This window comes from Penicillium waksmanii (genome assembly GCF_028829765.1).
Source record: "Penicillium waksmanii strain IBT 27052 chromosome Unknown utg000008l:1.0-5622682.0:1.0-5626561.0, whole genome shotgun sequence".
Taxonomy (NCBI): domain Eukaryota; kingdom Fungi; phylum Ascomycota; class Eurotiomycetes; order Eurotiales; family Aspergillaceae; genus Penicillium; species Penicillium waksmanii.
This window is the reverse complement of record NW_026643254.1, coordinates 2,490,244-2,509,246: the sequence shown is the minus strand read 5'-3', so window position 1 is coordinate 2,509,246 and position 19,003 is coordinate 2,490,244. Positions and strand designations below refer to the sequence as shown.

The window sequence follows — 19,003 nt, the reverse complement described above, 5'->3', positions numbered from 1 at the left end:
TTAATTTTGAATAAAAGGGCGTTGTGCCTAGTAGGGTGAAGATACATCTTCCAAATTTGAATCAGACATGAACGAACAACCTCTGTAGAAAGCCAGCTTAAATATTCAACGGGCTTGACATGTTCCTTGCCTTGCAATCCCAGCCACCCAGTATACGCACAAAAAATCCCAACATATACTACCCTTCAGACCTTACTATCAAATCTCTCGTAGCTAACGGAAATCTCATCCGTCCTCTCAATACCCGCCGCTCCCTGAAGAATGTTCTCGTCGCTGGTATCACGCGAGTGGTATTTAACAATCGTCGAATTCTTCGGCTCAAGAACTGAGTCATTCGGATTCGAAATTGAGAATTTACCGTACTTGCGAGCACCGCTGCCATACATGGGCAATTTGTAGGAAGTTTTGTCGCCGCTGTTTCCGATGGAGCTGTCTTTGCCATCTTTGCCGTAGCGGACACGGATATAAAGAGGTCGAAGGACGGGAATGGAGGAACACATTATGGTGAAGAGACTTTCTGTAGCGGACCAAATGAGCATTGGGACAGTGTCGTCTATTTCGAAATATCGTCAGCGGGCTTTCTTTCTTCGAACTAGGCGTAGATAACTTACAGATGTACTCAGAGGCGTCGAGGCCATTTAGGGCAACTGTACGAACAATACCACAAACGCCGGCGCTAATGTTGTGCTGTCAGTGGTATTTTTTTTTACCGATGTTTGATAGTTCAACTCACAAGATCCCAAGACTCAGACCACAAGCAACAGTGATCTTCTCCTTTCGCTTCATGTTGAGATCCCAGACAACGAACCATGGGAGGATTGCAAAGGCGAGATCGGCAGCTACAAACCAGGCTGTGAAAATGCAAATCAGTATGCTGAATGGAAGATTTATACTGGGGTACTCGCCGCGGAATACGTACAACCAACCGTATAACCGACATTTGAAAAATTGATCCAGCAATGCCCAGGTGTCATAGGATTCCAGCTCTTCTCGACCGGCGAGCACTGGACAATGACGACGATGCTGGCAAAGGATGTTATGATGGCGGTAATCCCGAGACAGCCATAGATGAACCAGATCTGGATTTTGTTTCGCACGATTCGGAGTAAGAAAACGCCAACGGCCGCCTTTCCGATGCCAATGACCATTATACCAGCTACTTGGCTGAACAATTCATATTTGACAGCAGTAAAGTAGATCGTTGGATCACCAATATCAACAAATAACCTGCCCAGGCCGTAATGTGTGGCCATAGTGACGAAAATTGTGTAAAGAAGGTGGACGACCTAGGGATGTCAGTCTGTGGTGACCATATAGGAAGTTGTGATTCCATTCTCACCAGCGCCAGAATGCATATATAGTCATCAGCACCGACTGCATTGAGGATCTGCTTTCGGGTATAGAGTCTGAGTGTTACGAAAAGAGCAAATAGAAGGGCCTCAGTCCAGAGGACGCCATTCACCATGGGACCTAGCCCGCCGTAGTAACTCATTTTGGTGATGGATGTAGTGAATTCAGATATGAAGAAGAATCACCATTGGAAGTATGGTGATGAAAATGAAAGAATGAAATACCGTCAAAATCAAAAGAAGAGAATTCTTCTGCTGTTTTAGTATGAAGATGTTTATGACCTGTAAGTTGAGCGACAAGAATCCTTCCAGTGCTCGACACGACTCAGACACACTACAATGAGCTTCTGCATTAGTGAAGAACACCGTATCCTACCTGCCTTACCCATGTCGATCTCAGGCACAGTACACACGTCCTTGGCGGATTTCATAGTTGTGACCCGAGCGGACGTTAACTGGCACCCGCAACGCCGGAAGCAAAAGTACGTCGGAATATTTTGGCAAATGTGACCTGTACAATCCACTCTCTAATTAAGGACCCATCAGCTCGTGTCAGTATGGGCATTTTAGCGTCTTCCACGAGCGTGGAAATGGTGTCGCTCAAGCCACCGACCCACATGGGCTATCATACAAGACCCTCATAGGTCGTTCTAATGGCGATTTTCCTGTCTGAGGTACGTCTGTGGAGCTGTCAAAAAACGGCCGCAGAGTTAATTCTGCACGGTCACCCGGTCCAGGCCCACAACAAGTTCGAGGGGTCTTGTTCACCAGCGGGTCTTCTCTTTAGCTACAATTCAGGTGGCAAGACTGAAACAACTGGGAGGTTATGGTGACAGAATCATTCGCTCCCTTTCTGGCAATGAAAGACAAATATAAAACTGTAGCAAAAGTTTATATAGAAGTGGCTCCTTCTTTGACAGCTCCTGACAGCTCCTCGACAGGGATCGATAACCCAATTTTCCATGATCCCCTCCAGAACCCATTTTCTCTGCCGGTACTCTGTAGTACTCTGTAGTTACGGTTTATTCCAAGCATCGCGGCGAAATCCAGGAAGTATTAGTCAGTCATTCGCAAGCTTCAAAATTAGATCCAGTCTTGGCTCCTTCTCGGCCGGAGCCTTACTCTTGAATGGCATGGGTTATTTTGGTAGTACGGAGTACAAGGCTTGATGGATCGCAATGACCGATTTGGTGTATTCTCCGCTGTGATAGATCGGAAGGGAATTGATTGATCCCTGGCGAAGAGGCAAGGCCCCACGTCTATGCACCATAATCGCGATGTTCACAGCATGTAGCCACTGAGAAACGTGCGATCCCATTGTACCAACCTCCTGGTGTCTAGACTCGGGGTGGCGGGTCGGAAGAGAGCGATCATACCTAACTTGGACTAACTTTAGCCCAAATGCCTTCGCTTGGCTGCGGGTTCTTCTCCCCGGAAGCCCGGGCCGCTATCATGAGGTTAGCCAAGCCTTGAGCAAGAATAATAGTGGATTTTCACTCGGGCCAACGTTCGCACGTACTTGGTTGACCTGGTGGTCTGTGTCAACGGCATTGGTTGCCCTCTTTGGCGCGATGTATAAGTTCAGGGGTGGCGGGATTTGAGGTATGTAAGCTTATAATTGAGTTGATGCATCATATTATCTATAGCTGCCAGTGATGCAATACGCCTAATTTAGTAATGAACCGCGGACACGGGCCTCGGGATAGGGTCATGTCCAACGTTTCAACTAGGAGAGCAGTGGGTAACTTCTAGCGCGGAGACGAATCAATCCAGCAGACTTTGCGTTTCATTGGCTCGAGATTGACATTCCGGGTAAGCGGTTGGTCTTGGTTCCTTTCACTTACTAGTACTAGTTGACAAAATGTATGTGTTGTTGCTTAAGAGGGAGCCCCCTGGATTTTTGCAGGCTGTGTGACGATCTTTTATGTAACGAGCTGTGGAATGATATATTAGGAAAGCTTTCACCAGACTGGATTAGTACAGTACTTTCTCATTTTTAATTGACACGTACATCATTCACTGGAAAGCAGAGTCTTTATTCGGCGATTCGAATATGATCTCTCAATCTCAAGAAATCATTGCTGTCCTCGATGGGGTTCACCCTGAGGCATTTGGGGGAAATGAGGTGGAACGTCTCCAAGTTCGCGCGGCTGCACGTCGACTTCTCGCAAGGGTGGAGTCACCGTACGAGCGTGCTTGGGGCTTTTGCTTCGAACACCCTGTTGTATTTGCCGCTCTTCAGACATGCATTGATGTGGGACTGTGGAAAGCCTGGACTATCTCGGGAGGTGGTGAGAAATCGATTCTTGATCTGGTCAAATTGACCAATCCTGTTGTGGAGACAAATTTGCTACGTATGTTTATCCCAGTCGGACTCTGAGATTGAAGCTAAAGCGTTACAAAAGGTCGACTATTTCGCTTGCTCGCAGCTTTCAACGTAGTCGAAGAGACCGGCGAGGACACATTCAAGCCAACTCCATTTTCACTCGCCATTGGAGATGAGACCACCAAGGTCCGTCCTTCGCTCCAAGCAGCGTGAGTAGCCTGTCCCATGGTTCTAATATATCCCGCTAATCGCCGCTGGCGTTAGAACGAACCAATACATACTGTCTGGTCACAACCTACCGAAATACATCGCGAAGATCGGTTATACAGAGCCTACAGATATCATGGTGAACAACCACTCCGACTCCGATCCAGATGGTCTCAACTTTTTCGGTCGACTGCAAGAAAGTCCTTCTTACTTCAAAGCCTTTACTGGACATATGGAGGCGTGGACAGCATGGAAGACTCCATGGACCAAGGTATACGATACGGACAAACTTCTTGAGGGTGCGAAGCTAGAAGATGGTTCTGCATTCGTCGTTGATGTTGGTGGAAACACCGGCATTGACATCTCTCATGTTTATGCCAAGCACCCTGACCTCCCTGTCGGTTCTCTTGTTCTCCAAGATCTTCCTGAAATTATTGTCAACGCTCAAGTTGACAAGAAGATCAAGACCATGTCTCATGACTTCTTCCTTCCTCAACCTGTGAAAGGCGAGTCTCATAGTCTTCTTGTCTAAATCGTACACTAATATTCAATAGGGAGCCGCGCTTACTTCATGCACGCTGTTCTGCATGACTGGCCCGACGAGAAGGCTAAGCACCTGTTGGAAAATACTAAAGATGCAATGACCAAGGGGTACTCAAAATTGTTCGTTTACGATATTGTTCTCCCACCTACGGGAGCGAGTATCAGTCAGACTACCATGGATGTGAACATGATGTCTCTCCTTTCTGCTTCGGAGAGAACCCAGAGTGCATGGGAAAGCCTCTTGACTGATTCTGGCTTTAAGATCATCAAATTTTGGCCGGATCCTCAACAATATGAGATGGTCATTGAGGCCGAGGTGGCGTAAAATTGGGACTTTGTGAATATGATGTTTGGACAAGAAATGCCATGGGTTTGAGATTTAGCTTCGTAAAAAAGTTCGACGGTCATAACTTCAGAGGCCGGAACTAGGCAATCTTCTCTCCCTTCCTTATCCTTCATTAATTGAATGCCTGTAGAAAGAAATTAGACGTGGAGAAACATCTTTCCATGTGAGCTGAGGATGATGAATCAAGGAAAAATGACACTATTGGGAACAGTCTGTTTGAAATGTAAACACGTCCTTAAACGAGGCACCCGTAGCTCAAGATGATGTCGGTGGTAGATAGCCCACCACTTCGATTCTCCAGTCTCCCGCCATACGTTGCTTTTGTCATTCTTATTTCCCTGGTAAGGTTGAAGTTTATCTACATTATTTTTGCAATGTTGTTGTTTGTGAGCACGAATCCTCCATCCCGTTCTAGAATGAAAATCCATTATTCAGTTCATTTACCAAGACTCCAAGAGCTAGGGCATAGACTCGTACTCACCCACCGCCGACACAATCTGTTATGTGTCCTGGGTCGATCTTGTATTGCAATGAGTCTCTTCGTATATTTGCCTGTATAAGTGCGCATCGAGGTAGGTTATAAGCATTAATAGTGTTGTTTGGTCACATAGAGATGTATAATATCCGAGCCAACGTCCTGGGATGATCTTTGGCGAGTCAGTGGTTAGATGTTGTTCAAAAGAAAGGAGGCGATAGTAACGATAGCCACTATCCAACCGCAGCGGTAAGTCTGCACTGGAAGGTTCAACAAATTTAATAGCCGCAACAGATGCCGCATATGCAGCAATTAATGCCAGAAACTGCTTCATACCGAGGCTATGCTATAGTGGATCTAAGATAGTAACAGATATAGAACGTGATGTTTACTTCAAATCTTTGGTAAGATATTTCTTATATTCATAATAGTCTAACAAGAATCTTGGAAGTGGGGCAGTTCCATACAAGCAAGCATAGACATGATTTTGGCCAGTCAGAGATGTACCTCTCTATGCTCCGGAAATTTCGGACTGGATAGCATATTGAACAATGATTGACACCGCTCATGTACCAAGTTCCACCTACCAATGAATCCCCTGTGAGTTCTCATGGTTCTCTGACCCTTGACAATAATCGATATTTCCAGCATATATTACCTTGGAAGAATAGTATGAGATTTCTGGGACGCAAACGACGATAGATGACATCGAAGTTGACAGAGTTGATCGCTGCTCTGGAAGTGGTTCCTCGGCACCAAAGGATCTTTACATGATTCGAGCTTCTCGATATATCCCATCATTATGAGAGGATATCAGTATAACTCCGTCTGTTAAGTAGTGGGGATTCTTAATATTAAAACAATTGATTCTGCTTGAAGAATCGATCGGAGTCAATATGGGAATCGATGTAGCGAAAGCGATCGTGGGTGGTGAGGGGCCACCCCGCCGGGATTTCTCTAGATTGGGATCAGGCGTGTCGGTGTTACTGAGTCCAGCTATTTTTTTTTAAAAGTCTTCTTTGGAGTCATTAAAGCCCGAGGAAATTCTGTACCCATTGGAAGATTTATTGGCTACTCGGGTAGGTATTTGTGTAAATAGTACCTAGTAATACTGAACATCTTCACAATCTCAATTCAATATTTGGAAATTAGTTTGAAACTTGGAAGTTACTAATAGATACTAGTACGAAGATTCTCTTTCCAGCGGGCCAGATTCTGTATCAAGGCCGAGAAAGAGGTTCTACGAGGTAGATTCAATATCACTATAATTATTCCGCTTCTTAAACTCCCAGGTTAAATACTACTTTATTATAACCTTGGAAGCAAACCTAGGCATTAAATACGGCTGCCATATTCCGACTTGAAGCCTCAGAAATAGCCCGAGCCGAGTTAGAAAATTGTAAAACAGGTTAAAGAACAGAAAGGAGTTGCACCTAGGGCCAATCTCAAGACCCGAAATTCAAGTCGGTGATCAAAAAGTAAAGCTTGAAGCTTTCCAAGAGTTCCAAAACTGGACGCCACTTGATGTTAGCTCGGTATAATTCAAAGCGAGGCAATTGCCGTTCTTTAGGGCACTCACTACTATTTATATTTCTAAGCCCTACCGGCTACTCAAACACAAATTAACCTATTAGAAATCGTTCATAAGAGCTTCGGCAACTGAACCGTCATTCCGGGTCAGCCTCGAAGAAAAATGGGTTGTGAGTTGAGATCGTACTCTGTGTCGGGCGAAGTAAGCTCCACCAGTTACCCCGGATCCCCGCATCCCCCCTTCATATTTGTTGAACTCGGGCCCAGTAAAGCCGACAAGACGGCGTCCGTTTCCTTTTGAGGCTAGTCCAAAGAGGTCGGATATAATATCTGACAATTTCGCATCTGAATCTCGTTTGATAAAAATCCAGGGTTCCTTGTTCTTTGCTCACATACCGTGCTCGGCCGTATTCACTATGGACATTTCCAAGGCCAACTCTGAGAATATTGAGCACTCATCCCCTGATCGAGGGGATGATATGCCTAAAAAGAGTATGGGACCAATCATGCGATCTCGTGAAGACGACCTTGGTGTCTGGCAATGTGTGAGACGATTCAAACATGTATCGCTCATTGCCATGACCGCGGCGTTTAGCGCATCGCTGGACGGCTACCGTAAGAGAATCCCCGATGATTTTCTGGCATGAATAATATGATCTAATGGTACACAGAAATCAATCTTAATGGCGGTATTGTCTCCAACAAAGGTTTCATTCAACAAATGGCCTCTCCCGGGACTTCAATCATTCAAGGCAAATACATCTCCGCATGGGGAGGCATTCAATCCGCCGGTCAAACAATCGGCCAAATTGTATGTATTTCTCAAGCATGCCATCTCGCGACAGACGAGTTAACATGCATAGATGCTCCAATACGCGACGGAAAGATTTGGCCGTAAGGTCGCGCTCTATATTATTTGGATTGATCTTGTGATTAGCGTATTTATAGAAACCTTCGCAACAAGATGGGATCACTGGCTTGCAGCAAAACTTTTCTCTGGGATGGGCGTTGGTATGCTGCAGTCCACAATGCCTCTCTACCTGTCCGAAATTGCCCCGACGCAGCTGCGAGGTTTCTACATCAACGCGTACAGTTTGTAAGTTGAGAGTGGCTCTCACCGGACTTCATTGTCTAACTATTTCTAGCTGGTTTGTGGTCGGTCAGATCTTTGCTTCAGTAGCACTGCAGGAACTCAGCGCGAACGACCCTTTCGATTTTCGTCTTCCGATCTATACTCAGGTTGGTCGTATCCTCATCTCTTGTGCGTTACTTTCCGATGGATTTACTAAAAGTGCAGAGTATAACTAGTGGGCTATGGTGGGTGTAATTGCAATCATCTTTGTCTTCATTCCGGAATCACCTTGGTGGCTGGTGAGCAAAGGGAAAATCGACAAGGCAGCCCAGATTCTCACTAGGTTCAATGGTAATGTTGAGGGATACAGTGTTGATGAGCAGATTGTGCGTCATATTCTGTCCCCCCTCAGTCATATTGGAACAATTATCTAATACCATGCTTAGGAAGTCATGACTGCCACAGTCACAGAGGAGCGTATACTCGCAGAAAGAAATTCCGAAGAAGGAACATGGGCTGTCTTTCAAGGTCGCAACCGCCTTCGTTTCTTGATTGCTGCTTGGCCTAAGATTGCCCAGCAGCTTGTCGGCTTGTCCGTCTTTAACACCTACGCGACTTACTTCTGTGAGTACTAAGTACCCCCCCCCCTCCCCCCTTTTTCCTTTTTGATAATACTAATACTATGAAAGTCCAATATGCCGGAAGTAAGGATCCATTCATGGTCACAGTCATTCTATCCTGTGTCCAGTTGATATCTATGATGGCAACCGCCCTCACCACTGATAAATTCGGACGTCGTCCCCTCACAGTCTACCCCTATGCAGTGACATCGATCTCGGTATTGTGTCTTGGAATTGTCGGCTGCTTCGATTATACCAAGGTATCCTTGAGTTCACTTTTGGTAGGTTTATTCTTAGTATCGAGTTCACTTCGGCAACCTAATTGAGCAACACAGATCTTCTTCGCCTGTTTGGCAACTTTGTCGACTACCGGTGCATCCGCTATTGGCTACGCCTATGCAGCCGAGATCCCCCAGCAACGTTTGCGTGCGAAGACAGCCGGATGGGCCCTTGCATCTTCGAACATGGTCGCTATCATGTTTAGCTTTTGTACACCTTTGATGATCAACAATGCACCGACCTCCGCGTGGGGTGTCAAAACGGGATTCTTGTGAGTTCGGAATGACACTATTATGGTGAAACATAAAATGTCTCTCAAAGTACTTACTTATCATTCTCCTAGCTTTGCCGGAACTGGCATGGTTGCAGTGGTTATCGCGTGGTTTATTCTTCCAGAGGTGACATGCCGAACCCCAGCTGAGATTGACGAGATGTATGTCAGCCCTTTGTCCGACAGTTTACCCTTGCTCTTTTTCATGGACGTAATACTAACCCACTTGACTGCGATAAGGTTCGAAAAGAGAGTTAATCTTCGGAAATTCAAGGGGTACGTCACAGAGGTACAAATGCGCTCGAGTGAACAACGCGAGGATCATGAGATGGTCACCACAGCTTAGGGTTAATCGGGATCCCGAAGAGCGAAGGCATGAAATCGTGCATATTCAGATACTAGTTTTCCATTACGATTGACCCTCCTAGTTCCGAGTCTGAGTTTGGTATGTTAGCGCAGGAAATATAACGAACAGAATAATACTTCAAAGAATTCGTATGAGGAATGCAGCAGGGCATATTCATCAAAATACAGCTTTTTTTATTATTTCTTTTTGTTTTTTTTGCCTCTCTTCTAGCCAGAGTCCCACCGATGTTAAAAGCATAGCGCTCCAAAAATGTTGGTGGATACCACGTAGTCCCCCGAGGTCCTCAGATTGCTACCAGGGTATTATATGCACGCAGTTTCAAACAAAAAAGAACACACTTTTCCTTCCAGTCATGAGTCATAATAACATGAAATAAGACTCTACTCTTTCGCCTCGACTTCCGACGTGATGATTTCCTGAGACTCCGCATCGTTCACCAGATCTTCCTGCCTTCCTTCTTTCTGTTCCTGCGGCTGTTCCTGTGGCTGTTCCTGTGACTGTTCCTCCCCCTGTTGTCCCTGCGCCTCTAGAGGAGCTTCAGCTTGCTCCTGCTTCCGTTCAACCTCTTCTTCCTTCTCTTCGGCCTCTTCCCAACTATCAACCACCTCAGCAGGAGGCTGTGTACGCAATGACTTGCCAACGCCAACACCAGACCGAAGAACAAGCTTCTCCTTCTTAGACCCGGAACCGGCTGTATCGACGTGACCAGCAAGCGCAGCAAACATAGAACGGTTCCTGAACGAATTTGCATAAGAGCTCTGAAGAGGCGTGGTACTCCTAGTACTAGTGTTGCTACCCTCTCCCGGTCTCTTAACCCGAGAGGCAACCTGTGCCCATCCGTCCGAGCTGCTACCGCCGGCCTGTGCTTTGGCGGCGTCACGGGCGGCCTTGGACTCTAGAGCGGCAACACGTTGTGCTTCGCGCTCCTTGTTCCGTTCTCGTTCGCGGAGTTTAACGCACTCGCGTACGCTCATGCCGCCAATTCCAATGGTGGTCTCGGTGCCTAGTCCGAAGACAGGTGGTGTCCATGTCAAAGGTTTCAAAACGAAGACGTGGCGGTGCGGCTCCGGATCATGACTTTCTGTTACAAATCCCCAGTCTGTGGCGAGGAGTGCGCGAATGCTCGGAGAGTGGACTTTGCAGGCTGGAAGCGGATAGATCGATTCGATGTATCTGTTGCCAGGGAGTGCAAGGCTGACTCGAATGTCTGAAGGGTAGACAGTGAGACTGTCGAGGCCAATTTGATGTATTGGTCTAATGTTTCAGTCGAATAGGGGAGATTGTTGGATGTGAATGCCTGCACAGTGGTCTGTTGGTTAATGTCGACGCCAAGTGCAGAAGCCAGAGATCGATTGCGCTCTAAACGCGAACATTCCTCATCGCAAGTCAATGGCGTGAGTACTGGTAATCGTTCCGGCTGTTGGACCTGTCCTTTGGAGATGACTGCCTTTGCTGCATTGCAGCGGCGTTCCTGGCGCATCCGTCCACACCCACATGTTACTGTGTGCATGGTCGGGCAAGGCGTCTTCTCTGGACAGGGGTAAGGGGCATGGCATTGGTCAGAACAAGGATGGTGGCAGAGAGACTTGCTCTTTCCGCATGGCTGCGAGCAAGGCTTGTCTGCATCCTCACATTGCCCCGGTCGGTGGCAGTCTTTCTTGCAGGAGTGTGACCCACACTTGAGCAACGAACCACAAACCTGGCCGCAGCGGGCGTCTGTGAGCCAACAGGGTACGTTTTTCATTACCCGCTTACCGCAAAGACACGCCTTGTCTGTGAGGAATGGGCACTTAGGGCAAGACTCATCATCGGTATGGCAATTGTGTGCTGTTTGAGGATGCCCACATGGCTTAGGACGTTCACAGGGACGTGAGCACGGGGGCGGCTGCGTCCCACAAGGGAGAGGAGGGTACAAGATTGATCTTCCGCAGTTACACGAAATTTCATCGAAGATAGCCTCTCGACAGGTGTTGCAGGCGCCCTTGTGGCAAAGCTCAGGGCAGGTGTGTCGACCGCATTTCAGCGTCCGACCACAAACGCGGGTGCAAATGTGTTCAGCTTCAATATCTTCTTCCGCGGGGCGAAGATGAGGCTTGAGCTTTCGACGCGCAGCTTGGCGTTCAATTGCCTTCTGCTCTCCGGGGCAACATCTTTCCGTACAAGTATGACGTCCGCAGTGCAGACCCGCCTTGCACTGACGGAAGCACTGGGGTGCATTCATATCACCCTGGTGACAAATACTCATGGAAGTGTTGCGACCACATTGACATGAGATAGGAACACGACGAGTACATGTGCCGCAAGGCCCGGTGTGGCAGATCTGATCGCAAGAATGGCCACATCGCAGCATCTTACCACAAGGCTCGAAGCAATTGGAGATGGGGTCCTCACACGATGACCGCGGGGTATATCCCGGGACTTCTGTCAATGGTGTTTTACCACAAGGGCAACGAGAAACTGCATCAGGCGAGCGAGGGCAGTGTTCGGGGAGAGAGTCTTGAGGGTGACAGTCCTTCTGGCAGAAATGTACGCCGCAATCGAAGGGGCGGTTGCAAGTGTCAGGGCAGCTGAAACAACCGATCCATTCCTCGTTAGATCCATCGTCCTTGATCTTCTCGCTATCCAGTTCCTCATCCTTGGAGCTACACAGCATCTCTGTGTGCACCTTTCCGCAATAACAATGCGCGTCGATCTTGACCTCACATGCACCACATAAGCCCTCATGACAGGGAAGAGGACATGTGTGTTCTCCGCATGGTAGAAGGTCGCCGCATATTTCCCCGCAGCTCCAGCCATTCTGATAATCGGTATCCTGGCATCGCTTTGTCGATGAATTACGACCACAAAAGCAATCTTGAGTTGGTCCCATTGAAGTGCAGGGAGCACAAGGGCCCGCATGACAGGTTGCATCGCATGGATGGGGGCAACCCTTCCGAGCGCGAGAGCAAGTCTGGCCACAAGAGTGTGGAGGCAAACCGGCTAAAGGTCGAGGATCGGATTCCTTCTCGCACCAACACGTATATGTGGAAGGGAAGTGCTCATGTGACAAATTGCAGCCAGGACAACGCCACGCCTTGGGGGTAACAGCCCCTTCTGCGTTTTGTGGCTGTCGCGCGGCGGCGGATCCTTCGTTGGTAGACCATTTTTTGATACAACTCAAGTGAAACACAGTCCAACAAAGTTCACAAGACCAAACTTTGGATCTTCTTCCAAGCTCACTTGTGCATATAGGACATTCGTAAAGGTTGTGGGCGATATCTTCGTGGATACGGGTGGCTATGTCGTCGGCAACAGATTTCGTCGTGACCTTGGGTGGCTTTTGAGGTAATTTGGGCTTCTGCTTCCCTTTTCCTTTGTTGGTCGATCCCGAAGCTGCAGAAGGCGGCGGGGCAGATGCAGGCACACCGGGTACAAAAGCCGGCGCGTCGGCACGGAGATTTGCATCTGGGTCTGCGGGGGCTTGAGGGTCTGTTCCGTCCTGCGCATCGTCCGCTTTGGTCAGTCGGGCCCCAAATCCTCTTGCTCTCATTCCCCGAGACTGCCTTTGTGATGTTTGGTCCGAAGGTTCGCCATTTTGTGCTTGCCCGCTTGGTCGAGGTCCATTACCACGGCCTCTGCGACTTCCAGATCCTCTGCCTTCTTTTTGCCCTTTCCGTGAACGAGGCGGTCCAGCTGATGGATCAGTGGGCACAGTTCCACGTGGCTGTCCCTGCTGCTCTGGAGGAGGCTGGTCGTTGGTCGATTGGGCTGTGGGATTGGATTGGCCTTGACGGTTTGCGGGGCCCTTCCCACGGCGTCGATGTCTTGGACGAGTGGATGATGGGGCTGATGGGTCCGATGGTACAGTCGGAGCTGCTGTGGAGCTGGACATGGTCTGAGAGACCAGCGCTGGCTGGCTGGGGACGGTGCTGCTGCTCATGCAGTTAAAAGGAATATTGAAGTGATTCGAATGGAATGATCGACGGAATAGTGGTGAAAGGGTCCAAAGCTGCAGATGTGGATTATAAGAAAAAGTGAACGATATAAGAGAACTCTAGTATAGAAGTGAAGCTCACAGTACAGAAAATGCAAATCGAAAATTGGCAAGTAAGGCCCAAAGGGCGAAAAGAATTGAAGATGACAATGGGGACGCATCTCGCACAATTAAAAGTAAAGTGGCAGAATGCAAAGCGGAGTTCAAGGCGGTCACAGTCGCCACTTCCCCGTGACTCAAACCCAGTCGGAGTGACTCACCAAAGCACATACTTCAATCAGCCAATCACCAAGACACATTCTGGTCTGGAATCTATCAATATATGCACCTATATACTCCGTACACCGGATTTTGTCTGCCAGGTGGGGCTTTCCTTTCTCGGCTGCCGCCGCTTTTATAAGGTCGCTCAGGCTCAGGCTGAGTGATCGAATCACCCGCGTCATATGAGGCATGTCTAAGCCACACTGATTGCTCAGTGACTAATCAGGGCTGCTCAGGGATCACTGAGTATTGCTCGGTGATTATTCGATACCCAGTCATCCCTTAAGACTTCACATCCAATCAGCGTTTGTTCCCTAGTATAGCTCTAGCTATTCCAAAATTAGTATGGCCTAATGGGCCATCTATTTTATAATAACTAGCGCACTGATGCCTATAAGCCGAATATCCCCGTTCAAACAAAACAGCATTTTTGCACACTGTATCAGAAATAGGGCTGTACGAATTTCTTTTGTTTGCTTTATCTTTTTATTCTTATAGATAACGCGGCCAAAGCCAGTAATTTCTCTATCATACCTAACGTCGGATTTGGAATCTGTCGAATATAAAGGCTGGCTCCGATTCCCCTTTATTGTTCTATAAATTATATATTTCATACTTACTTATCTATACCAAAATCCAATCACTTTAAAAAAGTTGACTGTTAGACCCTAAGTCAGATAATTATCTGAATATAGGCCAACAGGCCTTTCCTGCTAGGTATGATAATACAGCCAAAGAAAATTGTCTTCTCTAAAGACACATGAATAATTATCTTTCTAGTATTTTTAAAGAATAAGATAAAGTTCAAAACAAAGATAAGAATCTTTTAATCTTTAGCTTAAGTAGGTTAAAACCACTAAAACTTAATTAAAGGAAAGGCTAATGTAAACGGTTACTAAGTTGTCAGGCTAGAGACCTGTGACTAGGCAAGGATATCGGATAGTAGAGATCAGATTGGACAGTTGGTACATAGACTGATTCTTGAGGAGATCAAGAATCCTAAATGCTTGTAGGATCTTAAATATACTAGGGCTCGGGTGAATATCGATATGCAGGTGACTCAAGGGGATTCGTCTGTGAATCAGCCTCGAGAGTCCGCGGTATCGCATACTTTGAATCCCGTGACAAAATCCTACCGAAATTCCCACTTCTTTCCATTTAAACGTTTATCACTGCAAGTCGCTCGTACTACAGAAGATTTTGTAACTCAGCCATACCTCTTAGCTGACTCGCTGGGTAATAAATAATTAACAAACCGCAATTTGCGGTTATAGGATGAGTTTCATTCAGTATAGTCAGCAGAGAGCTAATAATAAACTTTCCACCAGGCCCCCCCTTTCCAAGACGATATGCCTCACAGCCGATTTGATAACTACATATATAATATCAATCACCAATACTACGATAGATTAATAATTGTTACACAAAGGAGCAGGGTCTGGTTATCACTGTAACTCCCTTGCAACCCCATGAGGACCACTGTATTGGGCCTACCGCTTTTTACAGTAATTTAGTAGGCGATTTTCTGTAGTGAGTCCCATTCTCACCTCATATAAAACACGTTTCAGCAGCACATGGATCCAAATATGTAGCAGAAAAGATAAAAAGAAGAACGGGTATGTACTATAAATGCAGAGTAGTACCTAGGACAGGTTATCAACTAATCTCCTAGACAATCCAAGACAAGTATCAATATTGGTACAATAATGCGCCATGAGACATATTATGACGAAGTCTGGGTGGGATACTTGGTAAAGAAGCCATTCCTGTATAGCTGTCTACCGCATTCCATCGATGACAATCATTTTTGGGAGAGATGTGCTCTCGAAATCCTCGTTTCAGAGTAAGGTATGGCCTAAGACTTGGTAGACAAGCAGCAACAAGTCCGGCATGAATATCAATCGCGCACCAGAGTTTGAGGGTTGTTGCCGGCACATTAGGATACTGCGATAACACAGCAATAAAACGAACAATGGAAGCACTCATACTCAATGCACTGAAGCCAAATGTGATAAATAGACCAAGCCTTTTCTTCTAGTTTAGGCGAAGCGCCCTTAGAATTGGAAAGGGCAAAAGAAAGATGAACAGATCGGAGGAAAATTGAAGAGCCCATGTTGTAGTCCATGGGGTGTATTGTCTGGAGGAGCCGCAATAAGAGATATTGTGTCTAAATAGATAAATAAGAGCATCAGAGCATATCGTGTTTGCAACTTCTGCAAAAGCTCATCGTATTCGAAAATAGGCGAAGTTGAGTGTCGTATTAGACAGGAATTTGTAGCGAAATTCTTTGATGAGGTCCTCTAGCTAGAATTAGGAAGTAGGAAGAGCATGGTACCGGAGGGGGGGGATCTTCGAGCCTTTATTAAAATTCCGGTTTGTATTATAGTCGAGACTTTCCCTGGAACCTACTTGTTCCTTTCAAATCCAGAGTCCAGGTTTCCAATCGTATCTTGACAAGGGCTCTGGAATCTTAATCCATGAAAGTGTAAAGGCTAAGGACGCTGCGCTTTTTCCTACTAAGTACAGTGGCGCCGCTGTGCCCAAAATTGAAATGTTACGTACCCGTTGTTGTAGTCCCTAAACTTTTTCCCCGGTCACCTTTTAATCGAGGCATTATAATTTAGTTCTTCGTGTGTTGAGAAACGCAAGCAGATTCGATTTCGTCGTGGGCATGATTGGCTGTTGGTGTGTGCCCTTGTTTCTCGAGATTAACTGCTGGTGCCTGACTAACAACTTACAGCTTGCCACTCAAGCCGCCACGTTCGACTCTCGTTTTACTGGTGACGGTATTACATATTTATTCACAAAAATTGGGTTAGGTGAGCCAAGGGTCATCTGCTGGAAAGAGAGAATTCAGGTAGCCAATGATTGCCATTGGGAGATCACGAAATGTCTACTTACGAAGCTATCTCAATTACCGCTATCTATGTGTGAATGCTTTCTAGTCTGATTAATTGATCAGCTCGATTAATGTTAGTTAGTTAGGGGAGGGTGGAGAATAGCACGCCTGACGCCATCGACATCTCGGAATTGCCAAGAGCACCACAGCTTTTGCTAGGGAATCCTGGTGTTAATCTCATGCAAAGTCCCAGTCAAGTGTACCAGCAACTACAATGTCTCATTGATCCTCCAATCTACTCCGTGAGGTTCTGGCTCATTCTGGCTCATTTTGGTAACTAACCGTGTGTTGGTGCCGCTAGGCCTATTAAGGAAAGTATAGTCTACCGCAGCTCGAGCTTCACGCTAGTCCTCCGCAGAGCGGAGGTCTGGTTCTTGTCAAGTTATCCTCAGACATGTCAATTTTGGAACCATGGTAGCCTATCCTGCAGGCAAGATCCAGAATGCGCTCTCCTCTCATTCTTCTGCATCACCGCATTGAAGCCGTTGCTTACTGCTGTCCTTCGATCACTCCTTTCCACGAAGGTGTCCTCCCAGAGTCCGGGGACTGCTTCAAGCCTCGACAGATTCCGGCAACAGCGCCGCCACACGTATGTCCTCTCCGTCCACGATGACGCCGATTCAGAGATCACGCGATGGCTGCCGTGAATGCCGGAGGCGGCATCGGCGTTGCGACGAGGCCAAGCCAGTCTGCGGCTACTGCGTCAGCGTTGGCAAGACGTGCGAGTACGCAAGGGATCTACGATGGGGTGGACGACCTTTTGACAAATCGAACTTCGGGCGCTGTGTCGGCAAAGGTAGACGCGTGTTCAAAGCACGTTCTGCTGGCCAAACGTTGCCTGGCAATCAAGATGAGGGTCAAGTTGATTCCGCGCGACATAGCACCGAGCAGTCATTCGTGTATGTCTGCCAGACTAGCGGCCGAGGGTCGGACGTTGCCGGATCTGAGTACCCCAAGACACTAATAACCAGTCACGGGCCATCAGGCGACGACGTACTACCAGAGAGAGAAGCCGATGACCAGCTAGCTGGTGATTTTAGTGGCGATGAAAGCACAATGGAGCAATGGCCATCTTGGAGACGGTTGGTACCCAGCACGACGCTCGACCTGTTGCCTCGGGCGGATCGGGCTCTGTTCGACTACTTCCAGCATCAGCTCACTAAGTCCATTTCTTGCCACGAGGGAATGCAAGTCGAGATATGCTCAGCCCTTCTCCCCATCGCCATGCAAAGCCGGCCCATGCTGGCGGCTGTCCTCTGCACGGCAGCCTGCCATCGCCTGTCGGTTGGTCTCGAGCAAGTCGAGGACAAGGTCTTGCGACTGAGGAACGTGGCACTGCAGCACCTGAACCTCAGCCTCGCTACCACGGAAGAGGCCATCTTGTTATCGGCTCTCGGCACGAGCTTGGCTCTTTGCCTGAGCGACATCGCGTCCCCCTCGGCAGCAGACGCAAGTTGGCATCTCCACCTTGTTGGCGCCTCAGCGCTGTTGAGGAAGCTTAGCGACCTGAAACGCCCACTGGCTACGCTCGATGTGCGCCTTCTCGTCCGGCTCTACGTTTCGTTCAAGTCGATCGCTGAGAGCTGCGGCAAGCGTGTCCAAGTTGAAGCGGAGCTTTTCGACCCCGCGCCATTGTCCGAAGAGGGACGAGGCTACATTGACGACCTGGCCGGCTTCTCAACGAGCCTGAACCCGGTAATCCAGGCAATGCACGGCATTGATGAGACGCGGGAACAAGAGGCAAGAGTACCAAGGGTGGAGACCAACAGCTTCAGCTATGTATTCCTGCATGCAGCCCGCTCAACGCACCAGTATGCCCGACTCATCTGCCAGGTGGAAGACATGCTGCAAGAAAACACGCCAGTATTCAGATCCGAGATCGGCGAGTCCCTGACCGAGACGTCGAGACGCGACTTCGTAAAGCTGGACGAGGCGTACCATCACATGGTCCTACTGCAGCTGTACAGCCGCGTCGACCCAGACCAGCTGTACTTCCACGAATCCGTTCAGGCTAGCCTGCGGCATATCATGGACTGCATAGCAGCCATGGACATTGCCGCTCGGCCGTGTCCGGCTGTGGCCTCCCTACCGCCCCTGTTCGAGGCTGGATGCTGGGTGGCCTCTCAGACAGACCAGCAAAGGCTCCGCGATCTCTTACTTCGAATACGCGCATGCTATGGCATGGGAAACGTGACATGTGCGTTGGACTACTTGGAAGACGAGTGGGCGGCGGCGTCCCTAAACGAGGCTGCCGGAGCGAGGGCTTCGAAATCATCTAGGGCTTTGCATTTTTTGCCTTATTGAGTTGTCCACGATCCTAAAGTGTCACTTACCATCGTTGTTATTACGTTTTCGAGTGCCGGAAAACAGCGATGGGACAGTGCGCCATGCGTTTGTTCGAAGTTTTCTGAGCTCAGGTGTTGAGAGAGTGCAATGGGGAGGTAGAAAAAATAGTAGGTCGTCTTGTGGATGGCGATGAAAGTAT

The 19,003-nt window shown here is 47.9% G+C and overlaps 5 protein-coding genes across 5 annotated transcripts; 3 read left to right on the top strand and 2 right to left on the bottom strand.

Annotated features, from left to right (window-relative positions):
- Positions 1-185: 185 nt before the first annotated feature.
- N7481_009246 (uncharacterized protein) lies at positions 186-1,492 on the bottom strand (the record flags this gene model as incomplete). The annotated part of the gene is made up of 5 exons (XM_057268465.1): positions 186-553; positions 612-676; positions 734-851; positions 920-1,286; positions 1,340-1,492. 5 exons carry the CDS (start codon positions 1,490-1,492, stop codon positions 186-188), a joined length of 1,071 nt encoding a protein of 356 aa, XP_057119142.1.
- Positions 1,493-3,402: 1,910 nt separating this feature from the next.
- N7481_009245 (uncharacterized protein) lies at positions 3,403-4,750 on the top strand (the record flags this gene model as incomplete). Its single annotated transcript, XM_057268464.1, has 4 exons — positions 3,403-3,703; positions 3,779-3,884; positions 3,940-4,392; positions 4,441-4,750. The coding sequence occupies 4 exons, from the start codon at positions 3,403-3,405 to the stop codon at positions 4,748-4,750; spliced, it is 1,170 nt and encodes a 389-aa protein (XP_057119141.1).
- Positions 4,751-7,192: 2,442 nt separating this feature from the next.
- Positions 7,193-9,364, top strand: N7481_009244 (uncharacterized protein; the record flags this gene model as incomplete). The annotated part of the gene is made up of 10 exons (XM_057268463.1): positions 7,193-7,391; positions 7,448-7,587; positions 7,640-7,872; positions 7,922-8,015; positions 8,085-8,234; positions 8,295-8,472; positions 8,538-8,749; positions 8,804-9,018; positions 9,091-9,180; positions 9,259-9,364. The coding sequence occupies 10 exons, from the start codon at positions 7,193-7,195 to the stop codon at positions 9,362-9,364; spliced, it is 1,617 nt and encodes a 538-aa protein (XP_057119140.1).
- Positions 9,365-9,765: 401 nt separating this feature from the next.
- N7481_009243 (putative NF-X1 finger transcription factor) lies at positions 9,766-13,256 on the bottom strand (the record flags this gene model as incomplete). Its single annotated transcript, XM_057268462.1, has 2 exons — positions 9,766-10,592; positions 11,546-13,256. The coding sequence occupies 2 exons, from the start codon at positions 13,254-13,256 to the stop codon at positions 9,766-9,768; spliced, it is 2,538 nt and encodes an 845-aa protein (XP_057119139.1).
- A 3,871-nt stretch (positions 13,257-17,127) lies between these two features.
- On the top strand, positions 17,128-18,822 carry N7481_009242 (uncharacterized protein; the record flags this gene model as incomplete). Its single annotated transcript, XM_057268461.1, has 1 exon — positions 17,128-18,822. One exon carries the CDS (start codon positions 17,128-17,130, stop codon positions 18,820-18,822), a length of 1,695 nt encoding a protein of 564 aa, XP_057119138.1.
- Positions 18,823-19,003: the final 181 nt, after the last annotated feature.